The sequence below is a fragment of the Acartia tonsa genome, chromosome 13 (genome assembly GCF_053477335.1).
Source record: "Acartia tonsa isolate MP-2025a chromosome 13, ASM5347733v1, whole genome shotgun sequence".
Classification (NCBI taxonomy): Eukaryota; Metazoa; Arthropoda; class Copepoda; order Calanoida; family Acartiidae; genus Acartia; species Acartia tonsa.
In genome coordinates this window covers 23,714,545-23,737,977 of record NC_137272.1, presented here as the reverse complement: position 1 = coordinate 23,737,977, position 23,433 = coordinate 23,714,545, and the positions used below count along the sequence as shown (strand labels likewise).

General features: G+C 32.3%; 2 protein-coding genes across 8 annotated transcripts in view; one reads left to right on the top strand and one right to left on the bottom strand.

Moving 5' to 3' along the window:
* Nucleotides 1-1,954, top strand: part of LOC145304375 (uncharacterized) — a 31,275-nt gene extending 29,321 nt beyond the window's left edge. For all 7 annotated transcript variants that reach the window (XM_080146250.1, XM_080146245.1, XM_080146249.1 and 4 more), the window contains one exon: nucleotides 939-1,954. In XM_080146250.1, coding sequence (XP_080002376.1) covers nucleotides 939-1,049 — 111 coding nt within the window. In that variant the 3' untranslated portion in view covers nucleotides 1,050-1,954. The remainder of the gene's footprint in view (nucleotides 1-938) is intronic.
* Nucleotides 1,955-4,737: 2,783 nt separating this feature from the next.
* LOC145303906 (tektin-3-like) overlaps nucleotides 4,738-23,433 on the bottom strand; it is a 42,062-nt gene continuing 23,366 nt past the window's right edge. Inside the window, exons 4-18 of the mRNA XM_080145571.1 lie at nucleotides 23,241-23,324; nucleotides 22,114-22,194; nucleotides 21,720-21,815; nucleotides 11,382-11,474; nucleotides 10,927-11,047; nucleotides 10,456-10,535; nucleotides 9,023-9,122; nucleotides 8,634-8,721; nucleotides 8,331-8,386; nucleotides 7,692-7,808; nucleotides 6,705-6,809; nucleotides 6,109-6,177; nucleotides 5,787-5,828; nucleotides 5,404-5,486; nucleotides 4,738-5,124 (exon numbers count right to left, since the gene is read on the bottom strand). Of these exons, the coding sequence (XP_080001697.1) occupies nucleotides 5,004-5,124; nucleotides 5,404-5,486; nucleotides 5,787-5,828; nucleotides 6,109-6,177; nucleotides 6,705-6,809; nucleotides 7,692-7,808; nucleotides 8,331-8,386; nucleotides 8,634-8,721; nucleotides 9,023-9,122; nucleotides 10,456-10,535; nucleotides 10,927-11,047; nucleotides 11,382-11,474; nucleotides 21,720-21,815; nucleotides 22,114-22,194; nucleotides 23,241-23,324 (1,336 nt within the window). The 3' untranslated portion in view covers nucleotides 4,738-5,003. The remainder of the gene's footprint in view (nucleotides 5,125-5,403; nucleotides 5,487-5,786; nucleotides 5,829-6,108; nucleotides 6,178-6,704; nucleotides 6,810-7,691; nucleotides 7,809-8,330; nucleotides 8,387-8,633; nucleotides 8,722-9,022; nucleotides 9,123-10,455; nucleotides 10,536-10,926; nucleotides 11,048-11,381; nucleotides 11,475-21,719; nucleotides 21,816-22,113; nucleotides 22,195-23,240; nucleotides 23,325-23,433) is intronic.

Below are 23,433 nucleotides of genomic sequence, written 5' to 3'. Positions count from 1 at the left end.
CTTTGTCTATTTACTACCAGAGGCTCTAGGGGCACTTGATGGCATGGAAGGGGGGAAGGAGGGGGGGGGGAGGTCTTAAGTCAACCCACAACATTCGATTTTAGTTTCAAAAAGAAGATTTTTATTATTTTGGGTGGGGGAGGGTATTTTTTTATGAATAATTTCACTTGGAGGGTGAGATACTTTAGTAAGACCTTTTAGAAGCTTTACTCTAAAGGAGAACCATATAGGTCCAGGAGTATGCGAAATCTTTAGCCACACACAGACAGACAGACCCACATACAGAGAAACATTCTGTTACTTTCATTAAATGTATTTTGGATATGATACAATGTTATCGTAAATATTGCACACTCTCATCTTCTATCATCATTAAAAGTTTTTCTAAGTAAAAACCTTCAAATAACAAGTTGACAAAGTGGGAGGTGACACAAAAGATGTTTTAAAAGATTGTGTGTTCATTGTGTTATCGACATACTAGCATCTAGGGGCTCGAATGGGGCTTGAACCTAAATTTAAAAATGAAATAGACTAAAACTATGGATGGAGAACTCAATCTGTCAATACATAGTTTTTTAAAATCTAAATCTACAGACCAAAAAAATCTTACAATTTTATGAAATAGTACAAGTCTGCAACAATGAAGTGTTTTTTTCGTAACAAAATATTAACTTCTTGAATTAGTTGCTATATGATATTAAAAACAATAAAACTTTATGCGTGTCAATGAGGTTATGGGATAACATTTTAGAGATTTTGTAACCCTTCTTGATAGAATATAATTGTTCAGTCTTTATATGAAGTTCACTAACTTATTTCTTTAAAAGATCAACTGAAAAATATTGAAATAAAGAGATGAAGAAACTTGAAGTTAGATAGCTAGGATATTAAAATTACAATGGTAACTTTTAAAGTATCTGATTTTTTATATATTTCAGTCTAAGCGAGGACAGATCGAGACCTTCTGGTTGATTGGACCTGACAAGGAACCTGAATCTGATATTGTCTGCCATGACAACCTTGAAAAACATCTTAGCATGAATGATTAAACCTCATCAAATAACCTTGAAATTTAATTTTTGAACTTAATAATTTTTCTTCTTAAACTTAACAAAATTGAATTATATTGAAAATTCTTCTATTTTTTTTAACTAAACAATAATTTAAAGTAAAAGCTATTCTATTTGACTTTTCCTTAAGATCAAATTTGTAAATAAGAATTTGAAATGATAGTTGGATTCATATAAATATGATAAGTATAACTATATAATTATATTTCATTCTAACTATCATTAAGAAAAATAAGCATGTTTCAATGTTTGTAAATACAATAACTTAGTTTATAAGGGATTTCAGATGCAGCTAAAACCTGCTCGATAAAAAAGAAAAAAATCGGTAGATTTTAGATGCATCTAATTTAGATTTAAGGGACCTTAGTATGTAAGGAAAATTACTGTATAAATCTACATTATGTGTTCTATATGTTTTATAGTTACAAAGTTAGCTGACTGTCCGATCTAGACAATTTTTCATAGATTTTCTTGGACAGCAGCATTTTAATAATATGTTTTCTTAGTCTGTAAGGTTTGCAGTATGGATTTGGAGTTGATTTTTGTGCACTTAAGCAGATTATCTACGAAAAATCCACGCTGTTTTAGTTTGTAAGGGATATATAAAAGAAAATCAAATTTATTTGTGATAAATAAACAAATATGTATATTATATTTTTACGTATACAAAATATGTTAAATGTTTTAGATTTAAGGATATATTATATATAAACAGCACTTTATTGTTAAACAAAGCACAGATAAATCTATGTAATTAATTGTTCTAGTCAATCAAATCTCTGTTAACGAATATATGAGTATATTGTTTTGTTTTTATAGTTTAATATATTAATATATATAAAGTATTTATGATTATAGTGCAGAATAAATTTATAACACCCGTAGTATTCTTTTTTTAGTAGCAAAGCTACTCTATAATTCGAAATCGCCGACTAAACATTAAATAATTTTCTCGGTAACTATTTATGATTCGGGTGAAAAAGCCCTCTCAACGCAACCTTGAACATACTCTGCGTTTGAATTGCAGAGTGACGAGCTCAATCGCCAAGTATTCAACCAACTCTTTGATTGCACGATATTTGCATAGGAGTTCTAACTGTGCATGGTAATGAGTTGAGCCTGTTTTGGGCCAAGGCGTTCCCCCTACTCTAACTATTCATGTCGCGCACCTGACATAGCAGTAGAAAGTACCACTTCTAACATCTAAAGTTATAACATGGTGTCGGGCCGAGATTCGAACCTATCACCTTTCCGACAACGAGCGGATACTTATGAACATGGTATTTTTTGGTCTTTCGGTCATGCTGCAAAAGACGTTCGGATGGCCACTGAAGATCTGTTCTATAACTCACTTTGTCCGTCCAATTATGATTTTTTGTGCTTTGGCATTATGGATGTTGTTATCTATATGATTGTCATATTTTAATTTGCGCCAGTGCAGACTTCACTAATAAAACATCCAAAAGGGTTAATTTGATTTATTAAGCTTGTAACATAGTAAATGATAATAATCACATTATGATGTATAAATGGAGTGGATTCAAAACCGCGACAAACAAAACCGCGACAGGGACAAAACCGCGACATAACAAAACCGCGACAGTGACAAAACCGCGACATTACAAAAAAATCTATAATAAAAAAAATCTTAAAGCTAGAAGGTCATGGCCGCAGAGCTCGGCCCCCTGGCATGCCTAGCCGCGGGCGCTCGGCCCCCTTGCCTTTAACCTAACCTAACCTATATGTTTGAATGTTTAATGTACATTAACTTATTTATAATTTAGAATTTCGTGGATTTTACAAAAAGTGGTTGGTAGATTTTTCAAATTTTTAATATTTTTTTTTACAATATTTACGTTAGGTTAGGTTAGGCTAGGCAGGCAGGGGGCCGAGCGCTGCGGCCATGTATTTCTACAAAAAAATCCTACATAGTTATATATCTGTTATTGTCGCTGTTTTGTTATTGTCGCGGTTTTGTCACTGTCTCGGTTTTGTCACTGTCGCGGTTTTGTCCCTGTCGCGGTTTTGTTTGTCGCGGTTTTGTATCCACTCCGTATAAATTACATTTTTAGATGAAGTCCTAAATAAAGGCTGCTTACGGCTAAAGTGCTGACCGCAAAGCCTATACAATGTCTATTAAAGCTTAGAAATATCAAGTTCAATAACGCACAAATAGCGCACAGTTATAGAAAAGCGCGTAAAATTGGCAAATTTCGCGCATTTACATACATTGCATACTCCCTGTGCATAATTGAATCTTTTCAATTTGAAGATTCTTATAATCCTGTAGGGTTATTGAAAAAGATCTTTCATCATATCAATGGCTTGATCCAAACTTATCAAATCATCAATTATGCAACTTTAAATTTCAGAATGTTTTTTTTGCCGCTAAACTGATTCAGTCACGCGTCTTTCCTTAAAAAGCACATCCAATAAAAAGCTGTTATTTGACAAGAAGACAAATGCTTGGTTCATTTTAGCGACAAATTAAGAAACTCAGATACTCAAAGTGATTATTAATTAAAATCTTAATTATAAATAATTGTAATTAGAAAACTTTTGAATTAATAAAAACAATAGAAATAAAATATTAATACACTTTTTGATTTTATATATATCCTTAGTTTTAATTTTAGATATTAAAATTAAAATAAGGATGATTAAGTAGCTCAGACAAACGAACAATGTAACTTTTTTGCATGTACCACAGTACAAGAATGTACAACAAGACTTGCACATGTTACATAACTTTTCTCCAAGTGTATAAGTACATCAGTACAAGGATTTACAACAAGACTTATACTTATTACATAACTTTTCTCCAAGTATTGTTGCACAATAGTACAAGGATGTACAACAAGACTTGTACTTGTTATGTCACTTTTTCTACAAGTATTTGTAACCCAGTACAAGAAAGTACAACAAGACTTGCATATGTTACATAATTTTTACAACTAAACAAGGATAAACAACAAGATTTGCACTTGTTACGTAACTTTCTACAAGTGTTTTACAACATTACAAGGATGTACAATAGGGTGGGTCGATTTTGGACATTTTTTTTCTGAGGCCAAAGCGGGGATCTGCACTCAATTTATATAGATATAATACACCTCTGGATGATTTAAAATTTATCCTAAGTCTTAAAACTGCTGACGACCAGACATTCAATTGTATAGCTATTTGTAAATGGGAGTCAAAAATTTATTGAATCAGAACTATGGCTTCATGGTGCTCCCTGGAAAGGCCTTGAGGAGCTGAGTCAGGAACTTTTGTCCGTTTCAAAAAATCTCGTTCCTAGCCTGAGAAAATCGAAAAAACCTCTGCAAATTGGACAATTCTCAAAAAACCTTAAAAAATTGTGGTTTTTTAGTGATTTCTAAGGCTAGGAACGAAATATTTTGAAACGGACAAAAGTTCCTGATTCAGCTCCTTAAGGCCTTTCCAGGGAGCACCATGAAGCCATAGTTCTGATTCAAAAAAAATTTGAATGTCGTCTTTGCATACTAATAAGTAATGAATTATATTTTTAAGTGGTCGTGTTCTAAAACTCAATTTTTTAAAATTATTTTTCGGTCAGAAATATTTTTAAGGTTAATTTTATCTGTTGCATATCCCCGCTTTGTCTAATTCCGATATAAACCCGCCCTAATGTACAACAAGACTTGTACTTGTTTCGTAACTTTTCTACATGTTTGAGTATGGCAGTACAAGAATTTACTAAAAACTTGCACTTGTTATGTAACTTTTCTACAAGTATGTGTACAGCAGTACAATGTAGTACAGCAAGACTTGCATCAATTATAAAACATTTCTACAAGTGAATGTTGTACAACAGTACAAGGATATACAACAAGTCTTGCATATGTTACATAACTTTTCAAAAAAGTTTGTGTACAACAAAACAAGGATATACAACAAGACTTACACTTGTTACGTAACTTTTCTGCAGGTGTGTGTGCGGCAGTACAAGGAAGTACGGCAAGACTTGCACTTGTTGCAACCACACCACAAGTGGAAGGGGAACTCACTGCGCAATGGAAGGCACTTTGTTCTGAAAAAATAATGTTCTCATGACTTATCACCTACTCTTAAATTAGAGGTATTGATCAGTTTGTAACTTGAGAGATAGATATACTTCACTCATAAACGAATCAATTAATCATGGTGATATGAACTACCCAATATGTCAAACCATTTTTTCCTTTTCAATAATGCTGCAATCTAAGCCATTCTTGGACATGTTTAATTGTTTATTACTGTTTAATTTAATTTTGAAGGCTAATTATAAAAAGTAAAAACTAATTAATTGCTTTCCCCATAAAAATCTTACTTGTCTATTTGAATGGAAGTAGATTTGAGATAGATATCATGTTCCAAGTTCTGCTTCACTTCAAACAACTCCATGTGAGTTTTCTATAAAAATGAATATTGTAAAGGTATAACTAGCTGTTTTTGCGCTAGCCCCTGAGGGAGGCCGGTATTTTTTCGTATGTGTTCTAATAATTTTGATAATTAAGAAAATTATAAACTGGATGCTTATTGGTAAGGGAATCTTCACAAAAAAATCAGCTGTCTGTCTTTAATAGCAATTGAGAATATTAAATTTTCTCTATATTGTTTTGGACTGACGGACAGACTGACAGACAAAGAAAATTATAGAGTCTTTGTAGATTAAAATATTCATGTTTAGGTGTTAATATTAATTAATTTGACCTGGGCTGTTTCTAAGGCTCGATTCAGTGTTTCCATGCTTTCCTGAATAAATAATAATTATTTGGCTGATAAGTTAATTATGTCTGATGTCATTTAATAAGAAGAAATTCAAATCACACTCTGACAGTTGATAAATCTTATTACTAAAATGCTGACCAACGGACCGAGTAAGCTTAAAATTTTAGCAAATAGTGAAACATATTGAAAAATATGCCAGAACATTCATACAATAAATATCTTTTTTTTTGTGGAAGTTTGTTACTGCAGTTGTAAGGTCATAGATACGAAATAATCTGATTAGAATCATGGCTCTAAAAACTACCTCTAATTGGCCAATTTCTTCTAGTAGAGCTATGTAAGGGGTATCGTAACACGCCTCTCCCTCCGGTAACTAAAACAATATTGAATTAAAGGGAATGGGAATCAAAAATATATTTTATTAAACGTGACTAAAAATTTTGAGGAAATACAAATGTCCCAATTTTGTATAACTTTTGCGGAACAAGTCCCAGTTACGTCATATTTTTCTTTCCCGAAAAAGAGAAGGGGGGAAGAAAATCTCTTCAAAAGAGATGGGGAAAACCCCCTTTTCTCCCATCTCTTTTTTCTTCCCCCCTTCCCTTTTTTTTCTTTCCCCCTTCCCTTTTTCGGTAATGAAAAATATGACGTAATGGGAACATGTTCCGCAAAAGTTATACAAAATTGGGACAGTTTGTATTTCCTCAAAATTTTAAATATAGACATGAAACAGATTTTAAAGGCATATTTTGCCTAATCAATTTAAGAATCACTTTATTTCCATATGAAATTGATTTATTAGCAGCTATTAGTTTTTTGCCCATTACCATTTAAATTTTCCTATTCAGGGGTTTGCACCCCTCCCCCTCCCTAACAACAATAGACGAAATTAAAATATACCTTAGATCTCATAGCTATCCTAGCTTTAGCTAAACTCAAAGGAGCCTTCTTTGCATTGATAGATGCTTTCAAATTTTCTATATGTTGGTCTTGATCTTTCATTTCCTAAACGTTTGGACAGATAGAGTGTTAGATAGATGGTTGGATAGATGGTTGGATTTATAGTTGGGTGAATGGATGGTCGAATAGATTGTTGGTTAAATAATGGAAAGATGGTTACATAGATAGAGGGTTGCATAGATTCATGGGTAGATGGTTGGATAGATATTTCCAACCATCTATGATTGGATAGATGGATGATTGGATAGATGGATGATTGGATAGATGATTGGATAGATAATTGGATATATAGTTGGATGGATAGATTGTTGGATAGAGAGATAGTTAAATAGATGGTTGGATATATGGTTGGATTGATGGCTGGATGGATGGTTTGAAATATTTAAATAGATGGTTGGATAGATGATTTAATGAATGTACATATAGATGAAAAGATGACTAGATAGATAGATATATGAATAGTAGAAAGAAGATTAATGGATATATAGATAGATATATGAATAGTAGAAAGTAGATTAATGGATCGATATCAAGGAAGATAATATCCATAAGTAACACAGCACTCAAAAAAAAATTATGTTCAAATGGACAAAGTGAGTTAAAGGGCAGTTAGTTGTTTAGTGAAAAATTTTAAAAAAATGTTTTTTTAGAAACTGACAAAACCTTTCACTTGTGTGTTGTTTATATTTTTGTAGCATGGCTGACAGAACAACTAACTAAGTAAATTATATACTGGGAATCTTAAAAAAAAATTCAGCCATCTATCTTGAAGAGCAGCTGAGAATTCATATTTCCCCTTTAGCATTACAGAAGGAATGACGGAAAGATGGACGAACGGACAGACGAAGTGAATTAGATTGACATATAAGCTGATTATTTTTTTTGTCGAAAGTTTAATAGATATATGAATAAAGAAACAATGTTTACCTTCAAAGTATTGTCTAAGTGTTCCTGAACCCTTTTCTGAATATCCTCTAATTCTTTGATTCTGTTATTTAATGCCAGGTTGGTACTCTCCCATGCACTTTTGATTTCTGTCACAGCCTAGGGTAAAATACAACAATAGATATAGTACATCTAGATCAGGGGCGTCCAAGCTTTTTATTTTGGGGGGGGGTAATTCATTTTTTGGGGGGGTAAAATGGAGCGCGAAGCGCGCTGCAAATTTTTTTTACCCCCCCCAAAATTTTTACCCCGGGGGTAAAATTTGCTTGGGGGGGGGGGGGGTAATTACCCCCCCTGAAATCTGTTGGCAGGGGTATATTGAGTTTACCCCCCCCCAAAATTTACCCCCGGGGTAAAATTTTTGGGGGGGGTAATTTAAATTTTATTAAATATATAGTATTAAAAATGCGCGCGAAGCGCGCAAAAAATTTTTTTATTAGATAGAGATTTTTTATTTTGGAGGGGTATTTACCCCCCCAAAATTGTTTGGGGGGGGTAAATACCCCCTCCTAAATGGTTGGGGGTGCCTACGGCACCCCAAGGGTAGGGGTAAATTTTAAATGGGTAGGGGTAATCGCCCCATTTTCATTATTTTTCTTATTCATCAAAATTAAAATTAACCTGATTACAGAGATTTTCAGCAAAATCTGCCATCTTATTCGTATCAAGTCTCATATCTATATAAAAAAATAGTGGGAAGGATTAGTATTTTTAGTATCAAAACTACTCTATGTCTCAATTTAACTGTCCGTCTGTCTTAAAGGGGGGAAATGAATTAATCGGGTGCTCTCTTTGATTATTGTCTGTTTTAATATTCTGCTTCTCATTGAGCTCTTACTCTATAAATCAGTATGTCTGTCGGGTTCTTATAGCCCTAGAAGTATTGATAAAATCATATTCAATAAATTTTATATATGGGCTTACTTTGTGATATTTTGATGCTTTCTTGGGAAGCTTGGGCCCATTCTTTGGTTCGTTTGGCAGGAATCTCAAGAACATTGGGGTCTCCCTCCTAATATAAAAAAATGTTGTTTAGATAAGATACTCTAGTAACAGTGGAGAAAAATTAGAGCTGAAATATCTTCAAGTAAAAGAATTTGTTTTGGTTATGATTAACTATATTTACTTCAATAGTTTTCAATTAATGGACTAAATCCTATAACATTTCTTAACCTGGAAAATAGAAACCTCTGGGCTGTTTTTACTTGAATACCAAAAATAAAATTGCCAAGCCGTCAGACAACCAACAAGGTGAATAAAAGTGACAAATTAAATTTTATTTAAAAAACTAAATTTTTAAGAAAAATTATTACCTTCTTCTTGCCTCCTTTGACTCCATTTTTCTTGAGAGATTTGGGGACAGGCATTGGACCCTTCGTTAGCAGGTTCAGGTTCATTGTAGTTTTATTTATACTATACAATATATAAATTATGTTTTCCGTAGTGGCCTAGAATCTACCTACTCTTCATTGGATTCTAACAGTTTATAAAATTGTGAGGAAAAAAAACATCCTTAAATGGTTTGTAATAATTTTCGGCAGAATCGTAAATCAAACAAGGATGACAACATCCATAAGTAGCGAAGCACAAAAATCATAGATTAGAATACGTACAAGTAGATTTAAAGGGTATTTATTAAAATCAAGAATAGATTTATTGGATAAAATAAACACGAAACCTTGTTTTATTTTGTATGATGACGATGGTCAAAGTAAATTACATTAAAGATGCACATAACAATGAGGAAAATTATTTTGATCCTGATATCCCAAAAAAGTTGGATAAAAAAAACAAAAATATGAGGAAATATGTAAAACATATAAAAATAGCCAAAAACCTGATAAAAGGCAATCTGGCCGCTATGGTTGTTTTCTTAAAACGACAGAAAATAAAATTTTTATATCCTTAACTTTAAAAATTTGGAAAATCGGACCATATACACTGAAGATATGGAGAAAAATGTGAAAAATATAAAAATAGCCTAAAACCTGCTAAAAAGGCAGTCTGGCCGTCATGGTTGTTTTCTTTAAAAGACGGGAAATTTAATTTTGATATCAATAATTGAAAAAAATTTGAAAATCGGACCATAAACACTGAAAATATGGAGAAAAATGTGAAAAATATAAAAATAGCCTAAAACCTGCTAAAAAGTCAGTCTGGCCTTCATCGTTGTTTTCTTTAAACGACGGGAAATTTAATTTTGATATCTATAACTAAAATTTTTTTGAAAATCGGACCATAAACACTGAAGATACGGAGAAAAATGTTAAAAATATAAAAATAGCCTAAAACCTGCTAAAAAGCGGTCCGACCGCCAATGATGTTTTATAGTCAATTGTGCTCCTTAATGATGGGAATGTTGTCAAGCATTCTATCTTTTATAGGAGCTGAGTAAATCCCATTTCCCCCATAGCGTTACGGACTGACGGACGGACATAGTGAATTATAGAGTAGCTTCGCTACTAAAAACGATAGACTTTATATCTTTTTCATTTACATGTCTTAGGACATCGGAATATAAACCCATTACAAAAAATTATTCTCTTTAGCCCAAGCAGGCGACTATTTTCTAATAAATGATGCCGGTTTAAATCAATTAATGTAAAAAGATTTCAAATAAGAAAATGAAACATAAGTATTGTCTAAATGTAGAAATGTCCTAAAACCGTCATATCAGCGGTTAGCAAAATCCCTCGGTACAGACAAATAGTAGAAAGACATCATGTTACTTTTATATAAGGATTACCTATTAGCTTGTTCTTTAGCATTAAGATCACTGTTTAATCTATTTAACATTTCTTGATTTCTATCTATCTGAACTGTGCACTAAAATCAAATAAAATTAATAACGCGAACGTTGGCTTAACGCGTAGCGCATTCGCTCGTCCTCGGGAAGGTTAGGGATCGAATCCCGGCTCACAACAGCCGCAACTCATTACCATGCAAAGTTAGGACTTCAAGACAAGGGTCGTGCAATTAAATAGTTGATTATTTTTTGGGCGTTTATGAGCCTACTACCCCGGGTGTGTCATTTACAGCAGCCTCGCCCGTATAAGGTAATTAATAGTAAGTAAATACAAACTTTTAACTGACTTTCAGATAATGCAGTCATAATTAAAAATATGGATGTTATTCTTAAGTACAAAAAAATTATTTACAAACAGTAAATTGACATACATACAAGCCCTAGTTATATAGTAGTTGTGCTGAATCTTACCTCTTCTAAGTTATCTTTAAGTATAGTCTGATGTTGATTAATAGTTTCTTGTTCATGTAGCAGCGACATCTCAACACTATCTTTAACCATCTCTATACCAAGTCTTTTCTCTCGAAATTCTCTAAAAATAAGGGGTATTCAGAAGATTAGACAATGGTCGAAAAGATATTGTACAATCAAAATGAAAATACACAAATTACCCCTTCAAATAAGTGGTTGAAAAGTTTGGACACCAATGATACCACTTAATGAACCAACCAATAAAGTTTATTAAAAGTACCTAAAGTTGTTATGCCAACAAGTAATTAAAATTTGGGGAGTACAGAAAATTTATGTATATTAGAAGCGCAGCTACTCTATATGTACGCCTATCCTATTATATTGCACGTAATTTCTTTCCATTTCTTAAGCTAATTATAAAATAGCTTCGCTACGAAATGTATTTTTCTACTTACTTGCATTTGTTGTAAATTCTGAGCGGTCTTTCAGTTTGAGCGAGGGCGTGGTCCAAATTTCTCCTTGAGGTGACCAAAACTTCTGTATCTTCCCTAAACAAATATAATTGTGGTTATTGGTACCCAATACAACATACCCTAACTTTGCCTAAGGTAATATACAAAAAAAAGGGGGGGGGGGCGGGTATGCTCGATTAGGCACTTTGTGGGAAACCGCAAATATATATTAATCATTAATCTGTACAGAGTAGCTGCTCTCTAAAATTGTAACAATGCATCAATATAAAAATATTTTGGCTAGCCATAAGTTGATATAAACGAGTATATAATACTCAGAAAACCCTCTAATCGTAGAAATTCTATAGGATTTGACCATAATTCAATTCCAATATAATCCTACTTTAAATTAAGCCTAAATTTAACAAATAATCTCGAGTTTTAATAAACTAGACTTACAAACATTTATGGGTTATATAATAGCCTAACAACTGACAAAATAACAGACCTAAATCTCACCCATTGACGTACATACTTCTAATAAAAGAAAAGCTATGCTTTTATAAATGCATAATCTCATGCATATAAATACATACAACGTTTTCTATTGAAGTATACAAAAACTCGGGGACATAAATATCTTCAACAATAAGGAAACTTTTATATTCAACACATACATTATTTTCTATTAGAGTGGTTGCTTATAGGATTTAGAGGGCTAAGACAATGGCCGATTAATTGATAGGCAATGATGATACACAAAATTACCACTTCTGTAGATGTTAAAACCTTTGGATACTCAACTTAATGAAAGAACCAACCAAAATAAAATAAAAGCCCCCAAAGTTGTTGAGCCAACGAATAGGAAAACGTTATTAAAAAAGATTGGAGACTAGTGTAGTAAACATCCCAATGTTTCCTACAACTAACAATAAAAAACCCCAGGATAAATATATCCTATAAAAGGGAAGCTTTTTATAATTAATTCAAGGGTATACAGTAAGAAGTAGATAGATTATTATAAAGTTACATGATGTGTGTATGTTACTTTCTGTACCTAGGAGCTCAATAACCTTCTGGATAGTTCTCCTTTACAGAATAGCTTCTCATTGGAAGGTTTATAACTATTTTGGGGAGGATACCACCACCCTCCAGACCCTAGAATAAAATTACCTCCCCCCCCCCAAAAAAAAACTTCTTTAAAACTGAAATTGAAATGGGGGATAGGGGGAGGTCGACATCCATTTTATTCGCAAACCAGTAAAGAAGTAATATTATTTAATAAACTAAATGCTAAAAATATTAATATTCTGGTTAAAACTTGCAACCATTCTCGTATAAATTACTCTATTCTTCTTTCTTTAAAATCATGAACTTTCATATTTATAATGTGCGAATATCTGGGCGTGCCCTTCTGCCCATGCAATAGTAGTTATGCGTAGTATCATAGACAGTTTTCCGTGGATAACAATGAAAAGTTTACGATTCGATTAATCAAAGAAGGGCCAAAGGTCCAGACCGGTAAAACATGGATTATTCCTATAACTTTAATCTTATTTTCTTCATAGTATAGCTCAAAAACGGTTTAATTCCAGCGGAAAATAATCGGATGCAGAGCCGTACTTTTGTTATAATATAATCTTTATTTGTTAAAGGGCCAACTGACATTACCAACAGATATATATAAAGACAAGCAGACAGACACAAAAACTCAAAGAGTAGCTTTACAACTAAAATCCTCCCTCTTTGTTTTACAATGTTTTTTTTTAACTCTAAGGAAGGGAATTTATAAAATTAAAATTATTCATATAACATGTTTAAAAGTTAATGAGATAAGAAATGAACACATTTTTTAGGGTTTAAAACAAAAAGAGGGATGTTTGAAAATGAAACGAAACTCCATGGATAGTAAGGGAAAAGACAATGGACTATATGTTGATGTTCACTTCCAATTATAACAAGCAAAATAACACCTATTGTAGATTAAAAATATTGGTAAAAAAATTGTAACACAGAAGGTTTTTTTTATAAACAAACACGATTTCATAATAGAGCTCAACGTTTTTAAGTCATCGAATGATATATCGTGTTTATATACGTTGAATACCCATAAAATTTACAGAAAATGTCCTCAATCCCTTCAAAAGTCAAAGTGTTCAATACAGTATTAAATCTTAAGAATCGTCTTATAAATTTCAAACCTTGGACCAATTGAAAAAAACCCATTATTTTTAAATAGTTTTTTTTACTATAGACGTTCACTAAACATTCTTGCTAAAATAGCTTCGCTTTAACAAGTTTTTCAGGTTTAGCTGTAAAAGCTAATTTATCTAGAAAGAAGGGACACCCGATTTAAGAAATAAATGAGGGAAGACATTTCTGGTGTTTAATGACTAGCCAGTATTTTAACCATCCAAGTTAGTGCGGATTTTACAGCATTTTTCATAATTTGGAAATGGCCTTAAAAACGCCCCTCTCTTTGACATGTAATCCTCATATAAAAGTAACATAGCGTATGCATGTAGCGTAAGATCTTCCTAACTGCTAGTAATAATTGCTATCTTTTTAATAAAGTTTTATTATAGTTACCGATTACAAAAGGTTTTTGATAACAGACCTAATTTATGAGACATTTTACGAAGCTCTATAGATGCCTACAAAAAATGACGTCATACAATACAGACGACAAAGGAAAGGCCAATATACAGACTAATTTACAAATGGCAGGTCAGTATACATTTTAATTGAGGCCAGTATGACGAATTTTTTTAAGGCACTATAAAAAGCTTACCATTTTACCTCATAAAATATTTTTTTTTCGCGGGAGGGGGAAGGTTACTTTGTCCATTCAAAATTAAAAGGATATAGTCATTATTTTGCGCATGAACATTAGAAGAGTCTATTTATCAAAAAGTCAAAACACATTGTTAAAAATTCTGCATAAAAAAGGGATAAATCAAAAATACAAAATATGCATTGTTTAGTCTTTTTTTGTAAATATTTACAAAATTTATGACCATTACTAGTATATTAGTTTGAAAAATGAGGCATCTGAAACTTTCATGCATTGGCCAATAAGAATGTACTCTATTATATTTTTATTAGAATTTTGTTCTAGTTAGCTTATTAAAAAAATCCTCGAATTGTAAAGAAAAAAATCCACGAATCTCTAAAGAAAAAATTTGTAAAGTTTTAATTGTGTATCACATTGAAGGAAGACAACCAACATGAACTGCTTCAGATTCCTTTACTGTTTGGCGACACTGGGAATCTTTGTATTCTTTGGATGCGCAGTTGCTATGTTTGTTTCCTTTGCTCTTTGCTACAAATTGAACCCAAATGTTTACAACCTAATCAACGTGCAAGGTGATAATGGCATGGATTTGACAAGGTGGTTTCTGTTTGGATTTGGAATTGCCTGCATATTGTTTATGCTAGGAAATGTTGTGATATGCTGCTTCCTGAGGCAGCTGATGTCAAACAAAAAGCAGCCAATGGTTGGCGAGCTAATGTACATTCTTGGTCTAGCATATGTTGTTGGACTAGGAGCAGCTAGATCACCAAGTACTGCTTCATCAAAATCTACAAAGTCGACGTCTGTATCATTAAGGAGCAAATCATCAGAAAAGTCGACAGCAACTTTAGGTACAGAATCAATTATGGGACTGGGCTACGATGACCAACAGCTGTGGACCTACCGTGGAAAGAGACCTTACCCTCTCAAAGAACCAACAGAAAGGGAAGCAATTTGAGTTGTATTCTTATGGTTGATTATTGAAATTAAGCATTATATTTAAGTATTTTAATGTTTTTAATAAATAAATATTTTGTTAAAATGATTTTACTTTATATATAATCGTTTTTAGAAATAAATTTTGTACTAGGTAATAGAAATAGAACTTTTTATACGCTAAGCTGAATTTTTAAGTTTACGGATTAAAGATTAATAAACTTAAAGTATTTCAAAATTGTATATTTTACTGTATTAATTACAAAATGCCGTAGGGTCTTTCCAATTCAATATGGACGGACGTACAGACAAATCCTACATGCAGAAAATCATCTTTCAGTGGAAAAAAGTTGGTTAGCAGCTCTTTATTTCTAAAATCAACTGAATATCCTCACTGCATAAAAACAAGCAATAAAAACGCGTGTAATAATTTTACATATGAAATATGTCATGGTACTTATTATTAGTGCATCTACTTCATGATTAGGGTATGGCCGTATGTCCGCCTGTCTGTTTCTCCGTCACTAATAGATGGTAAATAAAATATCATGTTTGATTGGGGTTGGGTTAAGTCGATTCCTGCCCATTTTCAATTTAGGTTTTAAAAAAATATTTTTAAAAAAAATTTGGGGGGGAATTTTTTTCTATGGGCGATTTCCTTTGGGAGGTTGGTTGTTTCCTCCCTAAAGATATTTGAAATTTTCCATGAGAAGCTATACTGTAAAGGTATTCGGTTCAGCGTTTAGCGAGATCTTTCGTTACAGACAGACAAACAAACAGATAGACAGATAAACTAACACACATCCTGTTACTTTTCTCTTTCTAAATGACCGACCACCCGACATATATGACTAGAAGACTAGTTTTTCTACAAAAATGCTCGTTTTTGTTTGTTAAAAGCAAGTGTTTCAATGCAAAACCAAGCATAATAATAACTATAATAAACATATACACACATAAACAAGAACACATACAGCGTAGCTTTTAACATATAAATTAATAAAATTTAATTGATCAATTGGTTGGTGCTTTTTAAAAGCGAAGCTTTTCTATATTAGGGTCGGTCCGTACGTCTGTCCGCCCGTAAGTCCGTCCGTCCGAGACGATAAGCTTTCTTCGTAAATTTAGGCATGTTAGAATTGTCCTATCGACTTCCAACTTTGCATGGTGACCACTGTAATAGTTAGGTACGATTTAGAAAGCGTAGCAACTCTATAATCATTACCAGAATGTCCGTATGTCCATTTTAAACATGTTGATTTTTCTACTTTTTTAACAACAATTTTTTATGTGATCTAATCATCCGATTAATCTGGTTTTTGGTATATTGATTCCTGGGACAACAAAGTACAATATTATAAGCGAAGCAATTCTATAATCGAGTCCTAAAAATGTAAGTATGTCCATAAACATTATCCTGTATAATTTATAATTTTGCTTCTTTTTACATTTATATTCTGATTATTCAGTTCTGACACTACACAAGTGTTAATGTCCATTTGTCCTACCGTTTCAGTGCTTCGCTTTTATGGATGTTGTCATCCTAGTTAGAAAATATTTTAGGCTATTTTCTCATTTTTAAAAATAGGGTTAAAGAAAGTTGGACAATTATTAGCAAGGAAATGAAAGGACAACAAGGAAACACAATTTGAGAGTGAAAATGATAAAAAAAAAGTTGGTAAAATTAAAAAGACAAAACTATGACTGTATAAAAATCATATTTCTGAATGAAAATGAAATAAATCACAAATTTTCCGAGCAAGGGCATCAGTGAGACATTGAGTTTGGAAGAAGGATGATTATGGAGATGTTACGCTTTTAAACACTCACATACACATACACAGCCATAAGCATTATCTTTATAATAAATTGTTGAAATTATGATAAAGAAATATAGCTATACATGCACAAATAGGGATGCCAACTGCGTTATTATATTTATAGTACTTTTTATTAAGAATTTGCGCTTGTACAATTAGCGGGCAAGAATATGTAAATGTTGGCAACCCTAATATAAAATTTCAATGTTTTAAAAGTTAAATAGATTTCGAATTAGCAAGGCTGATATAAATTTATCGCAGGTTTACACCCTGAAAATTGTTTGGTAGTAAAATAAAAATATATCTAGAATTTAGCATCCCTGATATAAATTTTCCGCGGGTTTATACCGTCACCCTGAAATTAATTGGTAGTAAAAGTTATTCCAAATCTGGTATCCCTGATATGAGTTTACCGCGGGTTTACACCCCAAAAAGTAATTGGTAGTAAAATATATCTCAAATTTGGCATCACTGATTTAAATTCACCGCGTAATTACACCACAACTAAGTAGTTGGTAGTATAACGTATTTCAAATTTGGCATCCCTGATTTCTATTTACCGCGGGTTTACACGCTGAATAGTAATGGGTAAAAATTGTTGGAAAGTATTTGAAACAAAACAGTGCACAGGACGCGCCAAGAATATCATTTTAAACAAGGATGTATTTATTCACTAAGTAGATTCATATTGGTTGCGACAGTATTTCTGTAAGTAGCGCAGAAACAAGAACAATAACATGTTTATTATAGCAATCCTCATAATAAAGTAACAGGAAGGTTGTCTGTCTTTTTGTACTGAAGGATCTCTCTAATTGCTGAACCGATATGGTTCTCCTTTATAGGGTAGATTCGCATAGGTCCTAGGTAGGTTTATAACTATTTAGGGGAAAGATACCTCCACCTTTCCCAGAAAAAATGGGCCCTTGAATGGACCCCATCCTACCCACCCTAAAAATACAATTTAAAAAAATTTTCTTATAAAAACTAACATTATCAAGATATAAAATTTTAAATATTAGCTTCACTCACTATTTATGAATAAGAGGAGAAAATCAGGGAGTAAGGGAGGGGACAATGGATCGAATATTCAATTTTTAGGAGTCTCGGACTTTGGGTACTGGCTTAAAGGGAATGTGCAAGAATTTAGCAGTTTCTGACTGAGTTTGGGTACTTGCGCATGAAATGCCGCTACTCGTTATGTATGTTTTGAATATTGCAGACGGGGAGAAGGGATAAGGGAAGTGGGGGCAAGGGAAATAAACACTAGTTGTGTTAGTTTGGAATGTAGCAGACGGTGAGAAGGGAGAAGGGAGGTGGGGGTAAGGGGCAAGGGAAATAAACAGAATAAAAAGGGGCAGTCATATTCTTGCTAGCAGCTGGCCGGGTCCAATAATCTTGTAATATAAAAATCATACCAAAAAACCTCAATATATTTCATCAAAAACAAGTTGTGATTTTACTTTACATGACGCTATGGAAATCTATTATTCAATTAACAATCCCTTTATAATTTACTACAAAATTATTGGAATAAACTGGATTTCATGCCCTTTCTTTGATAACTCTTATATTAAATTAATTGCCCATTGTCCCCTCCCTTACTCCCTGGGAGAAAATACACAAAGGGATTTGTAAGAAAAGAAAATGCAGAGTTGATTCTATTAATGTGAAAAATCCCACCCCTTATTCCTAAAAACTTCCTAAACCTTTTTTTAAGCTTATACAAATTTTCATATGTGTTAAGAAGCTGACAGACAGACAGTCGGACATTTTCTTTTAAAATTAGCTTCCCTATTACATAGAAAATGTTTTCTCCATTGTGAATTAAAAGCTCGACTTGCAAAATAAAGGATATTTCCAAATAATGTCCTGTTATAAAAATAGTAAAATCATGACATTTAATCCATTTTCAAAAATAAATCCTTAAATCTTAGATATGATGAGTATTGCCCCACCTGTACTCTAGTGCTACACCGCTCATGTCTAGTAGCGCAGTTGGTATTTCATTAAAGGCAATTATAAGTTGTAAATAATTTTGAGAATAATGACATTCAAAACCTAAAAATAGAACATCAAATCAGGAACTAAGTTATAGAACCTTATTTTTATTTTGCGTCAAAATTTTCTGCTATATTAATGACCATTAAACATTAAATCATTTTCTTAATGTAAAATGTATCTTAATATTTTTTCGAAATATAACTCAAAGTAATGAATGGTCTACAAAATGCTTTAATAGAGTAAAGTTTTTTTTGTCCATGATTTTTCCCTAATTTAGAACCCCATGGTTCCTGAAAATAAGGTAACTTTATTTACATGAAATGCAATTGTCAGAATGTTATAAAGTAAAACTTGTATAAAATAGAATAGTACGTTCTTGGTTTCATTAAAAAAAATATTAGATCTCATAAAATAGTGTTCCAAATTGGTTTTACTTTACAGTGAAGCTTTATAAATGTCTTTGGATGGTTTAGGGCTATTTTCTGTCCTTCCTACCCTTCCCTAAAAGCAAGGGGCGAACCAACTAGTCACTTCCAAACCAAACTTGGCAGTATAAAAGTGGATAAATTGTTTACAAGACTTAATTACAGATACACATGGATAAAAGAAAGAGGAAGAGAGAATAACGCCTAGATTAATCTGCAAACCTTTCTTCCTCCTAATAACAATAAAATATCATTGATTGCATTGCAACAAAAGAATTGGTAGGAAGATTAATTTATCATGAATTGTCCTATCCCTCTATTATTGACTACAGATACTTGTAAGCTTCATTACATCCTGACCTCATTAGATATTAGATTATACACACACACACACACACACACACACACAAACACACACACACACACACACACACAAATACAAGATACGCACATTAACACACACAAACTCGGGAATAGGTAAGATATTTTGGAACCTTCTATTGAAACAAGTTTAAAGTAATAATTTTACTATAAGAACAGTGTTATATGATTTATGTAAGTAATAACGTTGATTCGACCCAAGAGGGATGCAGGGGTGGGGTAAACACCAACACTTAACAGACTATTATGTTTTTATTTTAGACAAAGTTGACGACCTAACTAACTGAAAAATAGACAAAAACCTGCTTAGTAATAATATCAAGCCTTTATTTTATTACGTGGGCTTGTCAAAAAAACTGTAAATGATACATATTTGCTTCAATTATCAAAAAATATATTTTTTTATGTTAAAACCTCTTACTTTCATATAGGTAAAAAGAGAATTTGTGAATAATCTCTTTTTTTATCTATAAATAATCAAAGGGATTTGGCAACTAAAGAAAAATCAATTAATACACATAAAGTTTTAAACTAAAATGATCAAATCTTTTTTGCAATATTTTAGGATTTCTTTAATTTGTAGTTTATTAAATGCTATATAAAAGTGAAATCATATGAAAATAAGTGTCCTAATTCCTAATATTCCTGTCTATCTATTTACAGGTCATTGATTATTCTTTTTTATACATTGATTATCATTTCTAGCACAGATACTATTCTAAAACTCTTTCTGTTTGTTTGTTCATCCGTCCATCTGCTACTTGGCGAACACAGTACTAGTGTCTGACTGATTATGACGTAACAAAAAAAATTAGCCAATGAGAGGCCACTATAAATTTTACCATTGGTCAATAACGGCCTCTCATTGGCTATTTTTTTTGTTACGTCATAATCAGTCAGACATTATTACTGTGTTCCTACTTGGCTACATTGCATTAATATGCACTGGCGGCTGTGCCCTTAGCGTCTAGGGGCGCTGCATTCAAGGAGTAAGATTCAGTAATAAATATTATTACAAAAGCAATATCCTTAAACTTTGGTTCGGCAAGGTTTTTAAAATTGTCCAACGTATGGAAATATTGTCCATGTTATTAGTACTTCTTTTTATACATAGTTAATACTATATCACTTTCTTATACAGGTTAATGATGTACTTTAAAAAATATAGATATGACTGGTTTATAGAGATAATAAGCGGCGGTGGTTGGTTTAATAAAGCGCAGTTCACAAAAGACAAAGGTCGACCTCTGGAAATTTTAGGTCAACCTAAAAGCTTTAGGTTGACCGATTTTTATAAAGGTATTTGTGGGTTGTACTTGTTTATGTTGACCTACAGAAAAAATCGGTCGACCTTTAAAAGTTATTTGTGAACTGGGCATAAGCCATCACAGAATATCTTTGTTATCCGTATGCTGATGTTTTGTTAGGTTATATTTAAGTATGGGAGCGGATTGGTTAGACATTCATATTTATAGTATTTACCATGGTCATTACCATGCACAGAAGCAGCTTATACAATAAAAGTGACCAATGATAGGCCAGTATATGTTGTAATTTTCTAATGGTAAAATCTATACTGGCCTGTCATTGGTCATTTTAAAGTATGTCGTCATTTTTTGTTAGGCGCTATAAGCTGCTTTCCATGCACAGTTAGGACATCTAGACAATGATACCACAAGATACAATATTAGATGCTAATGTTTCACCTCCCTGTTCCCTGTCAACAGTGCAGTACTGACCTACGAGCTCTAACTTCTTGTTGCACTCATGGCCACCCCAAATATGTTTAGGATACAAGTGGGAGGTAAACACCCCTTGACCTCCCTTAGTGCGTTCATGGACTTTATAGTTGTATGTCAACAGTATAGTACTGACCTGAGATATCACTCCGGGCTTCCCCAAATCATTCGTTGGTAAACACACCGTGACCCACACTTGAGAATCCCTGGACCTGATAGTTCCATGTCAAGAGTGCATTACTGACCTGAGAGCTCTTATTTCTTGTTTCAGTTCCTCCCTCCAGAAATTGACATCCCGCATACGTTCTGCCAGCCGGTACTTGGCCTGCTCCACTCCTTTCCTTAGTTTTTAAAATATTAATTTTTTTTAAGGCTAGGAAAACCGGTTTCAACTTATTTTCATTTTTAAAATTAACCATTGATATGACACCTACCATTTTGACTTAAACTTTTCCACCAATCGTAATAACTGTTCCTTAGACTAGTTAAAATATTGAAAGTAGGGAATTATTTCTTCAAATGTCATGTCGCCAATATCTGTTTCACTTGACATGAAATTTTAAGACAAAGAATAATTTTCATTTGTTTTATCTGTGTAATTTTCCTCATTTTGATAAAAGTTTGAATAAAAATACTTACTTAGCATAATCTTCATGTTCTGATATAAGTTGACTGGTCAGATTTCTAACTGCCTCGGATTTCTGGCGGATAACATCAGCTCTACAGTTATAAAAACAATTAGTTTGGAAAATCAAAATTCTAGAGTTCTAGAAACACTGATTTGACTGGTCAGATTTCTAACTGCCTCAGATTTCTAGTGGATAACATAATCTCTAGAATTATAAAAAAATGATTAGTTGACTGATAACAATTCTAGAAGTTTTAGAATTTTAGAAATACTGATTTGGCTGGTCAGATTTCTGGTGGATAATATAATCTCTAGAATTATAAAAAAATAATGAGTCGGCTTATCACAATTCCAACATCCTTGTTTTTAGCGTTTAACATCAGATTTAGAATTATTCAAATAATGAGTTGACTAATCAGAATTCTAAAATACTGAATTGGCTGGTCAGATTTCTAACTGTTAACTATTCATATTGGAAAGATTCCACTGTGGTGGTGTAAATTATAATTATATATTTACCTTATGTTAATATTGGAAAGATCTTATAATTATTCATATTGGAAAGATTCCACAATAGTGGTGTAAATTATAATTATATATTTACATCTTATAATTATCCATATTGGAAAGATTCCACTGTAGTGGTGTAAATTATAATTATATATTTACATCTTATAATTATCCATATTGGAAAGATTCCACTGTGGTGGTGTAAATTATAGTTATATATTTACATCTTATAATTATCCATATTGGAAAGATTCCACTGTGCTGGTGTAAATTAGAATTATATATTTACCTTTTATAATTATTCATATTAGAAAGATTCCAATGTGGCTATTTAAAATATGATTATATATTTACCTTATGTTCATATTGGAAAGATCTTATAATTATTCATATTGGAAAGATTCCTCTGTGCTGGTGTAAATTATAATTATATATTTACATCTTATAATTATCCATATTGGAAAGATTCCACTGTGCTGGTGTAAATTATAATTATATATTTACCTTTTATAATTATTCATATTAGAAAGATTCTAATGTGGTTATTTAAAATATGATTATATATTTACCTCATGTTCATATTGAAAAGACTTCACTGTAGTGGTGTGAATTATAATAATATATTTACCTTTTATAATTATTCATATTGGAAAGATTCCACTGTGCTGGTGTAAATTCTGTTGTTATCAAATCTTTTTCGTCTCTTTTTCCACTAAAATATGGTTACTTTAAATTGTCTTACAATAAGGTTTCTACATCTATATTTTTTTGAAAACTATAGCAAGGTTGGAGAAACACTCTGAAATAGAGGGGAGGGAAGG